Source organism: Eumetopias jubatus, unplaced genomic scaffold (genome assembly GCF_037043125.1).
Source record: "Eumetopias jubatus isolate StellerSeaLion01/CBP00866 unplaced genomic scaffold, mEumJub1_p1.0 scaffold_12, whole genome shotgun sequence".
Lineage (NCBI taxonomy): Eukaryota > Metazoa > Chordata > Mammalia > Carnivora > Otariidae > Eumetopias > Eumetopias jubatus.
The window spans coordinates 95,592,486-95,605,804 of NW_028274818.1; the positions used below are offsets into that span (position 1 = coordinate 95,592,486).

At 43.5% G+C, this 13,319-nt stretch overlaps 1 protein-coding gene across 2 annotated transcripts; it reads right to left on the reverse strand.

Annotated features, from left to right (window-relative positions):
• Window positions 1-12,004: 12,004 nt before the first annotated feature.
• On the reverse strand, window positions 12,005-12,888 carry NUPR2 (nuclear protein 2, transcriptional regulator). 2 transcript variants are annotated; one of them, XM_028110109.2, is made up of 2 exons: window positions 12,541-12,888; window positions 12,005-12,215 (listed from the first exon to the last, which is right to left on the reverse strand). In XM_028110109.2, exon 1 carries the CDS (start codon window positions 12,841-12,843, stop codon window positions 12,547-12,549), a length of 297 nt encoding a protein of 98 aa, XP_027965910.1. In that variant the 5' UTR covers window positions 12,844-12,888; the 3' UTR covers window positions 12,005-12,215; window positions 12,541-12,546. The 2 variants fall into 2 exon arrangements, with proteins under 2 accessions (XP_027965910.1, XP_027965909.1); XM_028110108.2 differs by having other exon boundaries at window positions 12,005-12,225.
• Between the last annotated feature and the right edge of the window lie 431 nt (window positions 12,889-13,319).

The window sequence follows — 13,319 nt, forward strand, 5'->3', positions numbered from 1 at the left end:
GAAACCGAATACTTTAGGCAGAATCGACAGAGCTGGGTTGATTCTATTTGTAACTCTTATCTGGATTCAGGCAACAAAAGTTGAGATTGTAGTAATGCTTTCACATTACTATACATTTTTAGGCCTTTTTCATATGTATCATAGTACCGGCCCATAATTGGGATGGTATTCATTCACTGATAATTAAAAATGTTCTGAATGATTTTCAAGTGCTGGCTAGGTTCTGGAGATAGATACATACCAAATAAAACAAGACTCTACCTTTCTTTTCTTTTTTTTTTTTTTGGGGTCGGAGAGCGCAAGCAGGGGGAGCTCCAGGCAGAGATAGAAGCAGGCAGAGGGAGAAACAGGCTCCCCTCCGGGGCAAGGAGCCAGATGAGGGACTCGATCCCCTGACCCTGGGATCATGACCTGAGCTGAAGGCAAATTTTGCTTAACCCTCTGAGCCACCCAGGCGTCCCAACAAGACTCTACCTTAGTGGAAGTTAAATTCAGGGAGGGGGAGACAGAAACGCCTACATAAATCAGGTAGTGGCGACAGGAAGCAAAAGCAGGATGAGTGAGATGGGGGTTAGAGGCTGGAGAGGCAGGACTCTTTGAAGAGGCAGCATTTGAATAGACTCCTTGAGGAAGCACTGAAAGAACCAAATGTTTATCGAGGTTAAGAGCATGCCAGGCAGAAGGAACAGCAATTGCAAAGGCCCCAAGGGTGTGTGTTTTAGTGACTGCTGGTGTGACATGCTTGTAACAGTACTGTTTTAGAACCTCTACAGTAGGGGAAAGGTTGGCTAGTGGCATTTCATGGTGGGTTTCATGGGAAGGTCCTTGGGATGGGTGGGATTTATGGAGGAGAAAAAGCAGGGGTGTTCCCTCCATTTCTGCTTGGGTGTCAAAGAGGAACTTCCCCCTTCCACCAGAGGTAGCAGAGTTTAACACATTCTTTCCACTAACAGCCGAATGTGTGTGGAACCAAAGGGTAAATAAAGCAAAAACCTTTCATGAAAAACAAAGTTCTATTTTCACAGAACTTAATAAAAGTTTTACAAATGATATGACATTGTACTTGCCCTTGGATAATTCATAAGCAGAGACAGAGCGAAGGAGCCTTATAAAGGATATCATGGCACAAGAAGAGCTTAGAATAAGCATAACTTCGGACAGTTTAGACAAGCATCCAGAACAGCGACAATTTTAATCATACCCGGCTAAGTCATTAATTCCTACACTGAGGAGAGAATATTAGATATTTGTACAAGGTTATTTTGTCATTGTATAGGATTGGAAACAACCTAAATTCCTGTCAGTAGAATACTGATTTTTTTTAAAAAGCCACATCACATAATGTGCAACTATAAAAAGGAATAAAAAAGCTGCTCCAGGCAGCAGCTCTTTCTGCCCACGGGTCCTGTCGCCGTGCTTTAATAAAGCCACCATTTTGCACCAAAGATGTCTCAAGAATTCTTTCTTGGTCGTTGGCTCTGGACCCCTTCCCCCCAAACCTCACCTCTATTCCAAAACCACATCATTTGGCGCCTGAATGTGGGGCTTCTGAGTCTTTTCATCGGGACTCCGAGCTTTGGTGCAAACTTGGTGAGTACTGTACTGTCTCTCTTCCTTTACTTTCATTCCAGGGGCCCTTCAAGGAGTATGGGACACATGAAAGTGTTATTGGAACACTTTCATGCCGATTGCTTAGGCCGCAATCCTCTAGCCCATGGCTGCTCTACGGGGAGGAGAAAGCCTGCCTTTTGGCTGAAAGTTAGTACCCTGGCCAGAATGGTAGCAAGACCCAGAAACTTGGTGCCCTCTCTTTACTGCTGCCCTTATACAAAGTTGTTTGTCCTGGGCATGGGACACCACCTAAGTCACCAGGATAGCGCCAATCTTAAGACTCCTGTGTGAGCTTTCCTCCTGACTGATCTAATGTGATCCCCTTCACATCCCTGGTCTAGCCACTTCTGGCCACAGGACCTCCACTGGGAGCCCGCCGAAGCCAGTACCCGATTGAATTAAAACCCAACCAGGGACTGTTTCCTAGGGAAATTGGCTGTAAGGACTACATGTGTTGGGATGTCACTTAGATCATGGTGGATTTCTATCTTTACTGTTTTCCATCAATGTCCTCTATTTACTAAAGCTATAAAATTCAGTTAAAATGGCAGGTTCTTCAAGCCAAAGTAAAATAAGACATGACCTTCAAGGCACCCATCTGTAGCCTGGGATGCAATGGGGAAATGGGGGGACACTAGCATCCCTCCTACAGGGGCCTTTATCGGCAACGATGGTTATAGCGATTTTGTTTGGGAAATGCCTCGGGTGACTTTGACACCATGAACCTCTGACTTACCCTGGAACGCCACCTGGGAGTCGGGAGTGGAGGGCAGGGGGATTTTCTAGGTAATGGACCTTCTCTTTTCTTCAGTTCCCAAGAACTCTCCCTTGGGGTGCCTTTTAACCCCCTGGAAACAATTCAGATTGCAAAACTTAGGAAAGGACTGAGCTCCTGTAACACTGCATAGCCTCAGCGGGATCTATTAGCTCTCCTCTGCAGGAAATAGGGCGAATAGATCTAGGGTAACTTCATTGCTCATAACTAGCCTTCATTGCTCTACACCAGGACCTCGACCTAAAATGGCCTCTTGCAGAATTTTGCCTGAACATTCTGGCTAGTAACCTCCTCCCCACGCCGACATGTTGTTTGATAATTATCTAAATAAGCCTCCGAATTAACCCAGGTTGCTGGAGGAAACACAGGCCCTTCCTAGCAAAGGGGACTCTGACTCTCTCACTGTTCCTCCTCCTAATAGATGTGGGGGCTTCTCCTTCACTCATTTCCCGGGTTAATGGCTATAACTGGAGCCAACTGTGGTTAGTCTCCCTCGGACGGGAACTTTGAGGGATATTCCCAAGCAGCTGCTGAAACTCCCTTTGTTTCAGGGACATTCCCTGTCTTCTCCGGCCTGACATGGACTGCCTATTCCCCGCTGTTGGCAGGAAAACATGGTGTCTGTGCCTCTGTTGGAGCTGATGAGCTCTGGAACCGGGAACCCTTTCTCTGCCTTCTGGCAGCACTTGGCATCTTCTGTCTCCCCCTCCCCCTTTCTGTTTCCGCACCACCTGGGTGCGGCCTGCATAACTGGCTTCTAGACCATCTTTGGTGCCTCAGGCACCATGGCTCCTTCCCTCGCTATCAAGCAGCAAGAAGAGCACCCCCTGGACCTAACACCGCCCACTCCAGACTTCCCCACCAGCGTCTCAGGTAAAAACTGACAATGGGAAGGAAGGATCCAGGTGGAACATAATTTAGTATTTAAGCTAAGTTAAGTTTGTTGGTTTAAGATAGACCTGTCTTTAAAGTTAGCACTAAATGTGAAACTTTTATTCTATCGAGGTTTGCTGAAGGTCAAATAACCTCGTGTTAGCTCTGTTGCAATTTGTTAGTAAAAAGATGACTAAAATGACGGTTAATTGTCTTATCAAAATTTTCATGGGTAATTGCTTTCAAAGTCTTTGGTAACCTGAAACTAAAGTTTTGCTTGGATGATGAGTGGGATTAAATTCATTGGACATCTAGGTAAAGTGCTAAAGCATTGATTACTGAATGTAGGTTTGCACTTTTGACTTCTTATTGCAAAGAAACTAAGGATATTTGAGTCTCTTGGTAAACATTGTGCTTAATAGATTCATAAAATTGCCGTCTAAAAAGTTTCGGTGAAACAGTTCATAGTTGGTTACTACTTAGTTTTCACTGGAGATGATTTCTAAAAGTGAAAAAGTTCTACTAACTGTAAGACTGATGGAAATAAGGGCACCTGGGTGGCTCAGATGGTTAAGCGTCTGCCTTCGGCTCAGGTCATGATCCTGGGCTCCTGGGATCGAGTCCCGCATCGGGCTCCCCGCTCCTTGGGAGCCTGCTTCTCCCTCTGCCTCTCTCTCTGTCTCTCATGAATAAATAAATGAAATCTTAAAAAAAAAAAAAAAAGACTGATGGAAATAAGAAAAGCAACTCTGTGTAAGAAAGATATAAGTGATGTAGGAGAAAGAATTCTTGAGATGTCTTTGGTGCAAAAAGGTGATTTTATTACAGCATGGGGACAGGACCCATGGGCAGAAAGAGCTGCAATGGAGTCATGAGGAGTGGCCCATTATATACTTTCAAGTTGGGAGGCAGTTAGGGATAGCGTAAATGTCTAAGGAATTTTGGAAGCAAGGTTTCCAGGACCTTGAAGGGGCTAGCTATTGTTGGGAAAATGTCATTTATTACCGTCTAATAAAACCTTAGTCATGAGACCCTTCAGATATATATCGGTCGGCCATATGCTTGGGGGGTTTAGTGATAAAGGAAATTTCTAAAGGAGTTTTTTTTTTTAAGATTTTATTTCATTTATTCCTGAGAGACAGAGAGAGAGAGGCAGAGGGAGAAGCAGGCTCCCAAGGAGCAGGGAGCCCGACACGGGACTCGATCCCAGGACCCCGGGACCATGACCTAAGCCGAAGGCAGACGCTCAACCATCTGAGCCACCCAGGCGCCCTCTAAAGGAATTTTTATATGTTAAAGTAGACTTACAGGATCCTGGGGGTCGGGAGGTCAGGCTAGGACTGTCTTTTGCCCTTAGCAAAATACCAATATCAAGGCAGTTGAGTCCCTAGAGGAATGTCACCCTGCCTGTTTCAAGGACTTCTCAGTGGGTAGTAAGGAAATTTAATAATTTTTCTTCTGCTTTTGTTTCCCACATCATAAGGAATGGAAATGCATTTTTGTTGAAGGTAAAAGAAGGCAATTTTGTCCTAAATGAGACTGGCTGGAAAGAAATGGCTCGGGACAAAATCTGAATGCAAAGTAAAGTTGTAGGTTTGTGATGGGAAATCTTTGGAAAGGAATTTTAGGAGTGGTCAGGACAGCCTAAGATTGAAATGAATGGATTTTAAAAATAACATTGGTATAAGATTGAAAGTCTGCTTTCTCTCTGTTAAAAGGACAAAGTTTTCTTGAATTGTTGGTCTGCTCTTGATAAGAAAATGTAAATAGTTGTTTTCTCTTTGCCTGCCCAGAAAACCCATTTTCTGTGTTTTGCCTTTATCAGGTCTTTGACCATCCCTAATCCTATTAGGCATGTGCTTTAAAACTTTCTAAGGTTTTAACAAACTTCCCCAAGATTTAAATCAGGACCAAAATCTCGACTAATTAGGCTTATTTGTTTGGTATGTTACCTTCTGGTATAAGGTCATTATCACCCAAGTTCTGGCTATTGAAGTGTTAAAAGAAATAACTGAGTTTCCCAGTCAATTGCATCATAATGAATTCTCAGATCATTAACAATGTCCATTTCTGAGTTTTTGTCATTTATAATTGTTCTAATTCTCTTGCAAAATGAGTTTCAATCTTCAAGGAAGTCCATAAAAAGGACTTTTAGGACAAATACAGGTATTCAGTATCTTTAAGATCAAAATTGAAATGGGTAAGAATTCCCAGAACTAACTAAAAAGCTGCATTCAAATTAAACAAGAATTAGTAACACGGGACTAAATGAACTAAAAAGATGATTATAGTTTTGTGACTCTTGTTTGAAATATTGCTGGTTCTCTAATGTTTACTTTTTCACATTAAGCAAACTTTCTCTTAAGATGTCTATGACTTACAGAAACATGATAACGTATTCATTTGTGAACACATTGAAGCATTTAACTTTTCTTTCTACCCGAACCCTTTGAAATTCAAAAAGGTCTCAGTAAGCTTTCTTCCAGTCATAGTCATTTGCATAAGTTCAACACGAATCTGTTCTCCTGGGGCACCTGAGTGGTTCAGATGGTTAAGCATCTGCCTTCAGCTCAGGTCATGATCTCAGGGTCCTGGGATTGAGCCCCCTCATCTGGCTTTTCTCTCTCTCTCTCTCTCCCCTGCTCATATTCTCCCTCTCCCTGTGTCTCAAATGAATCAACAACGACAAAAAAAAAAAAAAAAAAAAGAAAAAAAAATCTGTTCTCCTTGTAATAGGACACCATTGGAAATACTGGTTATTTTACCGAGGCTTTGACTGGAATATCACATTTGAGAGAGACATGCATAGATTCAGATATGACCAAACAGCTTTCAGGAACTAAGGTTGACTTTATGAAACCTGGAGCCATAAAGCCCTTTGGAAATGTTGGCCTGATACCTTGCTAAAGAGTTCCCAGCAGCCTCACTAGGTGAGTAAAGAATATCACCTCCTGGCAGGTGCAGGAGCCTCAGGATACTTTGGGGACCTTGCGAAGAGGAATTCGCCCTACAGGTATCATAAGGCTTGTCTGATGGCAAGCACTTGGCTTGGCTTCTGGCCTGGAGAGGCCACTAAAAGTTCAACCTAGAGATTCCTTATAAAAGTTCCAGGAAAGATTCTAAAAGATCTGTATGATCATTATTCTTGCTGAACGTATGTAAATAATTAGGCTCAGTTTGTTAAAATTGGACTTGTTTTGCAAACAAATTAGTCTTGACTTGGCTATCTCTGGAAATGAGGATTATTTTAGAGGGAAAAATTATGTTTCAATAACCCAACTTTGTGGATGTTAAATCCTAGTTTTGATTGGTCCTTAGATGTTGTTTGCTTTAGCTAGACAACTTGAGGTAAACTTCAGAGAAATTGCCACAATAGCTCACATATAAGCAGTCTTCTTGCTTGTTATTCTGTGGGGCTAAAAACAGGACCCCATGGGCATATGATTATTTCAACAACTGGGAAATGGGGTAGATTCCCCAACAATCGTATAACTCAGCTATCACCTTGACCAATTCTATGTGGCTGGGATGACAAAATCGCTCCTTAAAAGCCAGAGCATATACCCCACTCTATGGGGTTAACAAGGGACTTGTGGAGATAATGGATGACCCTACTTTCTTTATGATTAGATTGGATGATACACTTGGGGATGCCCTTATCTCTTGAGACAAGTCTTCTCCCACTTGCTAGTGATTCCTTGTAATTAGGATATTATTAATGCTGGACCTCAAACAGAGGTGGTCTTGATGGTATCCCTTAGTCATATTTATCCTAAAAGCCACCTCTATTGAGGCACAATGGCAAACAAAGCCTTTAGCCACATATACAACCGTCCTCCTGGTAAAAGGAGCCTTAAAGCTCACTATGGGACAGCCCCTGACTATAATGACTTCTCATCAGGCCCAGAGTGTCTTAGAGACCAAAGGCCACCAATAGATGACGGGAGGCCGACTTATTAAATACCAGGTTATGCTTATAGATATGCCTTAAATAATACTTGAAACCTGTCAGACTTTAAACCCAGCTACCCTTATGCCTGGACCTGGCCATCATACTTCTATACAGCATAACTGTTCAGAGGTTATTGATCTTATTTATTCTAGTCAAACAGATTTAGAAGATTCCCCTCTTGAAAATGCTGATGACAGTTGGTTTACTGATGGCAATAGTTTCAAGGAAAAGGGAATAAGAAAAGCTGGGTATGCTATGGTGCTCACTCGTGCTTGCAATTGCCAAAGCCTTAACAATTAATATTTACACTGACTCCAAATATGCCTTCCTAGTCCTACGTGCTCACAGAGCAATTTTTTAATAAAGATTTTATTTATTTATTTGTGAGAGAGAGATCACAAGAGAGCACACAAAGCAAGCAGGGGGAGCGCTGGGCAGAAGGAGAAGCAGGCTCCCCGCTGAGCAAGGGACCCCCCCCCCTTGAGGGATGATCCCAGAACTCTGGGATCCTGACCTGAGCCGAAGGCAGACGCTTAACCGACTGAGCCACCCAGGCGTCCCCCACGGAGCAATTTGGAAGAAAGGGGGATTATTATCAAGCCGTAACACCCCAATCAAATATGGGTCTGAAATTATTACTCTTAAGGCTGTAAACCTTCCTAAGGAGGTAGCAGTAATTCACCTCAAAGGACAGCAAAGAATATGACCTTAGAATCTAAAGGAAACAATTCACTAGACCGTGCAGCCAAGCGGGCAGCACAAAATAAACATTTAAGGATTTTACCAGTCTTAACTCCAATAAAGTCCATAAGTCCAATCTATCCAGACCAAGAAATGCACAGGACTGGCTTGTTAATAATGAGGGAAAAATCTTTATACCCAAAAATAACCAATGGAAGGTAATACAGGGTTTACACCAGGCTCCCGAGTTGGTTAAAAAAGCCATGGAGGTGGCAAAAACTTTGCTAAGAGAAATTGTCCCTAGATTTGGACTCCCTTGGTCCCTAAAAGTGACAACGGACAGTCTTTTATTACACAAATTCAAAATATCGCCCTCCAAAACTGAATAGTCCTTGATATCTTGACTGCAGTTAAAGGGGCCCGGAATTATATGACTGTGTTCTAAGGGGACCCAATGGCTATGTGGCTCTAACTTGTGGCCATGGCTTCCCCCAGGCGAGATAGGCTGCTGAAGATCACTCTTTAGTAAAATTTATGTAACAACTTCTCATTCCATAGTGATTTCAATCATTCTCAACAAATTCACATATAGGGATGCCTGGGTGGCTCAGTTGGTTAACCATCTGCCTTCGGCTCAGGTCATGATCTCAGGGTCCTGGGATCGAGCCCCGCATTGGGCTCCCTGCCCAGTGGGGAGTCTGCTTCTCCCTCTCCCTCTGCTGCTCCCCCTGCTTGTGTGCTCTTTCTCTCTGTCAAGTAAATAAATAAAACCTTAAAAAAAAAAAAAAACAAATTCACATATAGTAATCAAAATTTGAACAAATAACTCTTGGAGGAATTGTTACATATATGTGATACCAACGTTTGGATGAGTGGACCCCTGATGACTGCAATAAAATTCTAGTCAGGTGGTAGGTACCAGAAGTTTTAAAATTGTGCAAACCTGTTCCAGAAATTCCACATCTAGGAATTCCAGAAACAGTCATGAATGTGTAAAGAAATTAGCTATAAAGATGTTCATTTAACAAGTTGTATAAAATAGGGAAAATCAAAGTGTCCTACAATATAGAATTATATAAGTTATGATTCATACACATGATGAAATGTTATGCAGCCATTTAAAGTATTATGAAAGAATACCTGACATGAAAGTATCTTCACAATATATTAAGTGAAAGAGTAGGTATATATAGTATGTTTATATTCTGAGAAAGTTCATACGTATTTTAAAGACTTGAATTATGTACACTTAAGTAGTGATGTTAACGACTGGATAGTGATTGCTTCCTTTTTTTTTGTTTTTGCTTGTTCATATTTTCCAATTTGTCTAAAATGAACACGCTTTTAGTAATTAAACATACCATAGTGGTTTAAAATAGGTCCACAGATTCTTCGACACTTCTTTCAAAAAGTGGAGCCTGATTCCTCTCCAACATCATGACCCTAAGCTAAAACCACCCTGTTAGCCACTTCTGAATTCTTTACCTCTAGAAACTAAGGTAAGTATCTGTTGCTGTAAGCCACTAGGTTTTGGAGTAATTTATTACACAGCAATAGGTAACTAATACACAATTTCTACAGTTACTATATTTAAACTATAAAATTTTGTATCTAAGGTGAGCAAAATCTCGTTAGAACACCTAGAGTGTTGCTTTAACATGGCTTATGTCTGTCTGGGATTGTGATGAACTGGGAATTGTGTACCAACTGATATTAGCCCTAAGGTCCTTACACTAAGATCCTTACACTCTAAATCTAATTTTTTCCATTGGATAACTAAGACATACTTATGTGAATGCGGTGCCTTGCACATACCAGACAAAAAAGAATGAACCAATGAATGAATTTTTAACTGTTTATCTAAAAATACAAAATACGGGATGCCTGGGTGGCTCAGTCTGTTAAGTGGCTGCCTTCGGCTCAGGTCATGATCTCAGGGTCCTGGGATCAAGTCCCGCATCGGGCTCCCTGCTCAGTGGGCAGTCTGCGTTTCCCTCTCCCTCTGCTTGTGCTCTGTCAAATAAATAAAATCTTAAAAAAAATAAAAATACAAAAATACAAAATACTATATACACAAGTGGTTAGGTGGTGTTTAAATGAAGTTCTATGGATTTCAAAAAGGGATGGAGGGGCGCCTGGGTGGCTGTCGTTAAGTGTCTGCCTTCGGCTCAGGTCGTGATCCCAGGGTCCTGGGATCGAGCCCCGCATCGGGCTCCCTGCTCCTCGGGAAGCCTGCTTCTCCCTCTCCCGCTCCCCCTGCTTGTGTTCCCTCTCTCGCTGTCTCTCTCTCTCTGTCAAATAAATAAATAAAATCTTTTAAAAAAAAGGGGGGGGGGATGGAAATTCACCGTGGGTGAAAGATTCGGAGAGAAAGTGGCACTTAAAATAAGTACAGGTGGAATTTATTTTAGAAAGATTAAAATGGTAAAGGGGAAAAGGGCATGCTAAGTAGGACAGCACAGATTCACATGAAGAAGCAGAATCGAATATGGTGAGGACGGGACAGAAGATCTGTGTCAAGTACCGAGTGTGTTTTTGGAAGTTGTGGTACAAACTTGAAGAAAATCTAATAGATGATTTCCAACACAATGTAAGGAATCTAGGCTTTTTATCCTACAGGGTTAGAGCAGTCCTTGAGGGTTTTTTTTATGTTTAAAATGGTCTTCAGGAAGATTAATCTGGACATGGTATCTCTGAAACACAGCAGGAGAGGAGTAAGGAAAAATCCTGAAGGCCAAGACAGTGGCAGTGGGAAGAACATTACTAACGATGTAAGTGCTGTGCTTTGCTTCAGCAGCACGTATAGTAATCATGTGAGGGCCTATTATATACCAGGCACCAAGAGCTTTACATGTATTATTTTTATTTTTTAAGATTTTTATTTATTTGTCAGAGAGAGAGAGCATAAGCAGGGGGGAGCAGCAGAGGGAGAGAGAGAAGCAGGCTTCCCACCGAGCAGGGAGCCCGAAGCAGGGCTCGATCCCAGGACCCTGGGATCATGACCTGAGCCGAAGGCGGACGCCCAAAGACTGACCCACCCAGGCGCCCCTACATGTATTATTTTATTTACACCTCACAAGAACTCTTGAAATAGGTACAGTATTATACCCACTTTATAAATAAGGGAACAGATAACTTAAGAGTTTAAGCACCTTGCCCAAGTTCATACAGGTGTTTGACTCCTCAACACCAGGACCCCTACTATAGCACATAAAGTAAATGAAGAATATAACAGTTTGACTAGAGAGGAAGAAGGGATTGTGTTCTGTAAACTTAAAAATAGTTGCTATTGATTACCTCTTATGTGCCATGTGCCAGGCCCTTAACTGTGTTGAGGTGATTTATGTATTTAATCTATAATCCATAGTTTGGTACGGTAATCCAGTATCATTCCCATTTTACAAATGAGAAACCAGAAGCTTGGTGTAACTTGAAAGTTGTTACCTCAGTAGTGTGCTGAAAGTCCCAGCGATGAATAATCAGAGTGAGGATTAAAATTCAGGTTGCTCCTTCCAGTACACAGCACTCTTCTCTTCTCAGAAGGACACACCACTGAGAGGCCTAATGGAATGCAGGCTGAAGAGAAAGGACAGCCACCATGACACTGACATTGTGGGTATAATCTTTAGGCCACAGCTCAACCCTTGTCTTTGGACGTGGAGTTTGTGGGTGGTTCTGAACAGAATATTGCATATGATAGAGGAAAACTGTGATGCCGGAAGGAGGGAATGCTTTCAAGTATCTGCTATACCTGGTCGTCTTTGTAACCAGCTGTATGACCTCTGAAAAGTGACTTGAAACTGCCTTTGCCTCAGAATCCCCTCTACAAAATGGGAGATAGCAGCGCCCACCTGAAAGGCTTGTTGTGAGATCAACATTGCAGAGAACCTAGCAAATGTTCGATATACACTATTACAACGGAAAATATTCCTATTCTGGCAAATATTAAACTTGCACACCACATCTATAAAATCTTGTACAGATTCCTATCTTTGTTTCCCCCATTCATCTTCTTTACCCATAAGATGAACTTATTTGTTCATTTGCGGTCTTGAAACGAGTTACCGTAGCAGCTGGAAAAAAAAAAAAAAAAACCACCAGAAGAGTTAAAATGCCGTTCTTACTGCTTTTAATTAAAAACCCTAAAAAGGCATACCCACTTGGACACTTGGATGTTAGTAACAATCAGTAAGGAAAAGATACTGAAGCGGTAAACTTAAGCGATGTCGAAAAGAAGCTATGTTGACCAACATGGATTCTCCCCCTTTCGACCAGTTACAGCTGGAGTCAGAGATAATACTTTTATCAGGGCCTTCGGGTATCCTGCAGAAAACTGACAAAAAAAATAAATTATTCTCTTTAGCCCATGCATAGGCACTGGAAGTAAATTCTTCACTTATATTTCATTTCCTAGCCTCTTCTCCCAACTACAAAATCCAAAAGGTAGCGTTTTACACTATTCTGACTGCAGCCCAGAGATAAGCTGGGCGTTTAGGGGGTCCAGCTATGACTCGCCAACGCGGAGCAGCCTCGGAAGGGGGCGACACTGCCCGCGTGCAGTCGCAGAGGGCCGAGGCGAGAGGCGCCCGGGCGGCCAGGGTGCTGGCGGGGCTTCCCAGGGTTCCGGCCGGTTGCAGCCCGCACGCACCTGCGCTCAGACAAGCCGAGTGCGCGCCCGGGGCTGCAGCTGGCGCTGGCGCCGCTTGCGCTGGCCGTTGAGGAGCTTCTGCGCGATCTTGCGCTCGTGGCCGCCGGGCACTGGCCAGTTGGTGCGCAGTTCCCGCTCGCGCCGCGTCCGACCCTTGCTGCGCCCGGCCCCGCAGGCCGGGAAGTCGCGCAGGTAGTAGTAATCCAGGCTCTCGTAGAGCTCCTCCTCGGAGCTCACGGGCGGCCACCCCTCGGGCGGCTGCGGGTGGAGCTGAGCCCGGGCGCCCAGAAGGACCGCGTCCATCACGCCGTTTCCCCGGGGCCGCGCGCCCGCCCGCTTGCTTCTGGAGGGACCTGCCCCGGGTTTCGATTGGCTCTGCCCGCGGGGGCGGGGCTGACGGGTGACGTCACAGAGCCCGGAAGGAGGCGCACGCCGGGCCCCGGCCCTGCGGTCCCAGGAAGCGTGACCCTTTCCTCTGGCACTTCCTTGTGCGCTGGTGGCGGGAGAGGGGCGTTTGGCAAGATCCGACTGAGCAGTTTGTTTCTTTCGGCCCGAACTGGAAAACTACCCAAGTGCCAGCAACGATGAGGGACAGCTTAAAGAACACGGGCCATGCATTCCTCTGGAGGACTTTTATCGGCAGTATTTTGTTAGGCTGTTTGATGACAGGAGAAAGTGCTCAATAATGATGTAAAGTGAAAAAATCGCTTTGAAGACTATCTCTGGTATCCCAGTAGCGTATTTTTTAAAACATCTACCTATATAAAAGATTGAAAGGG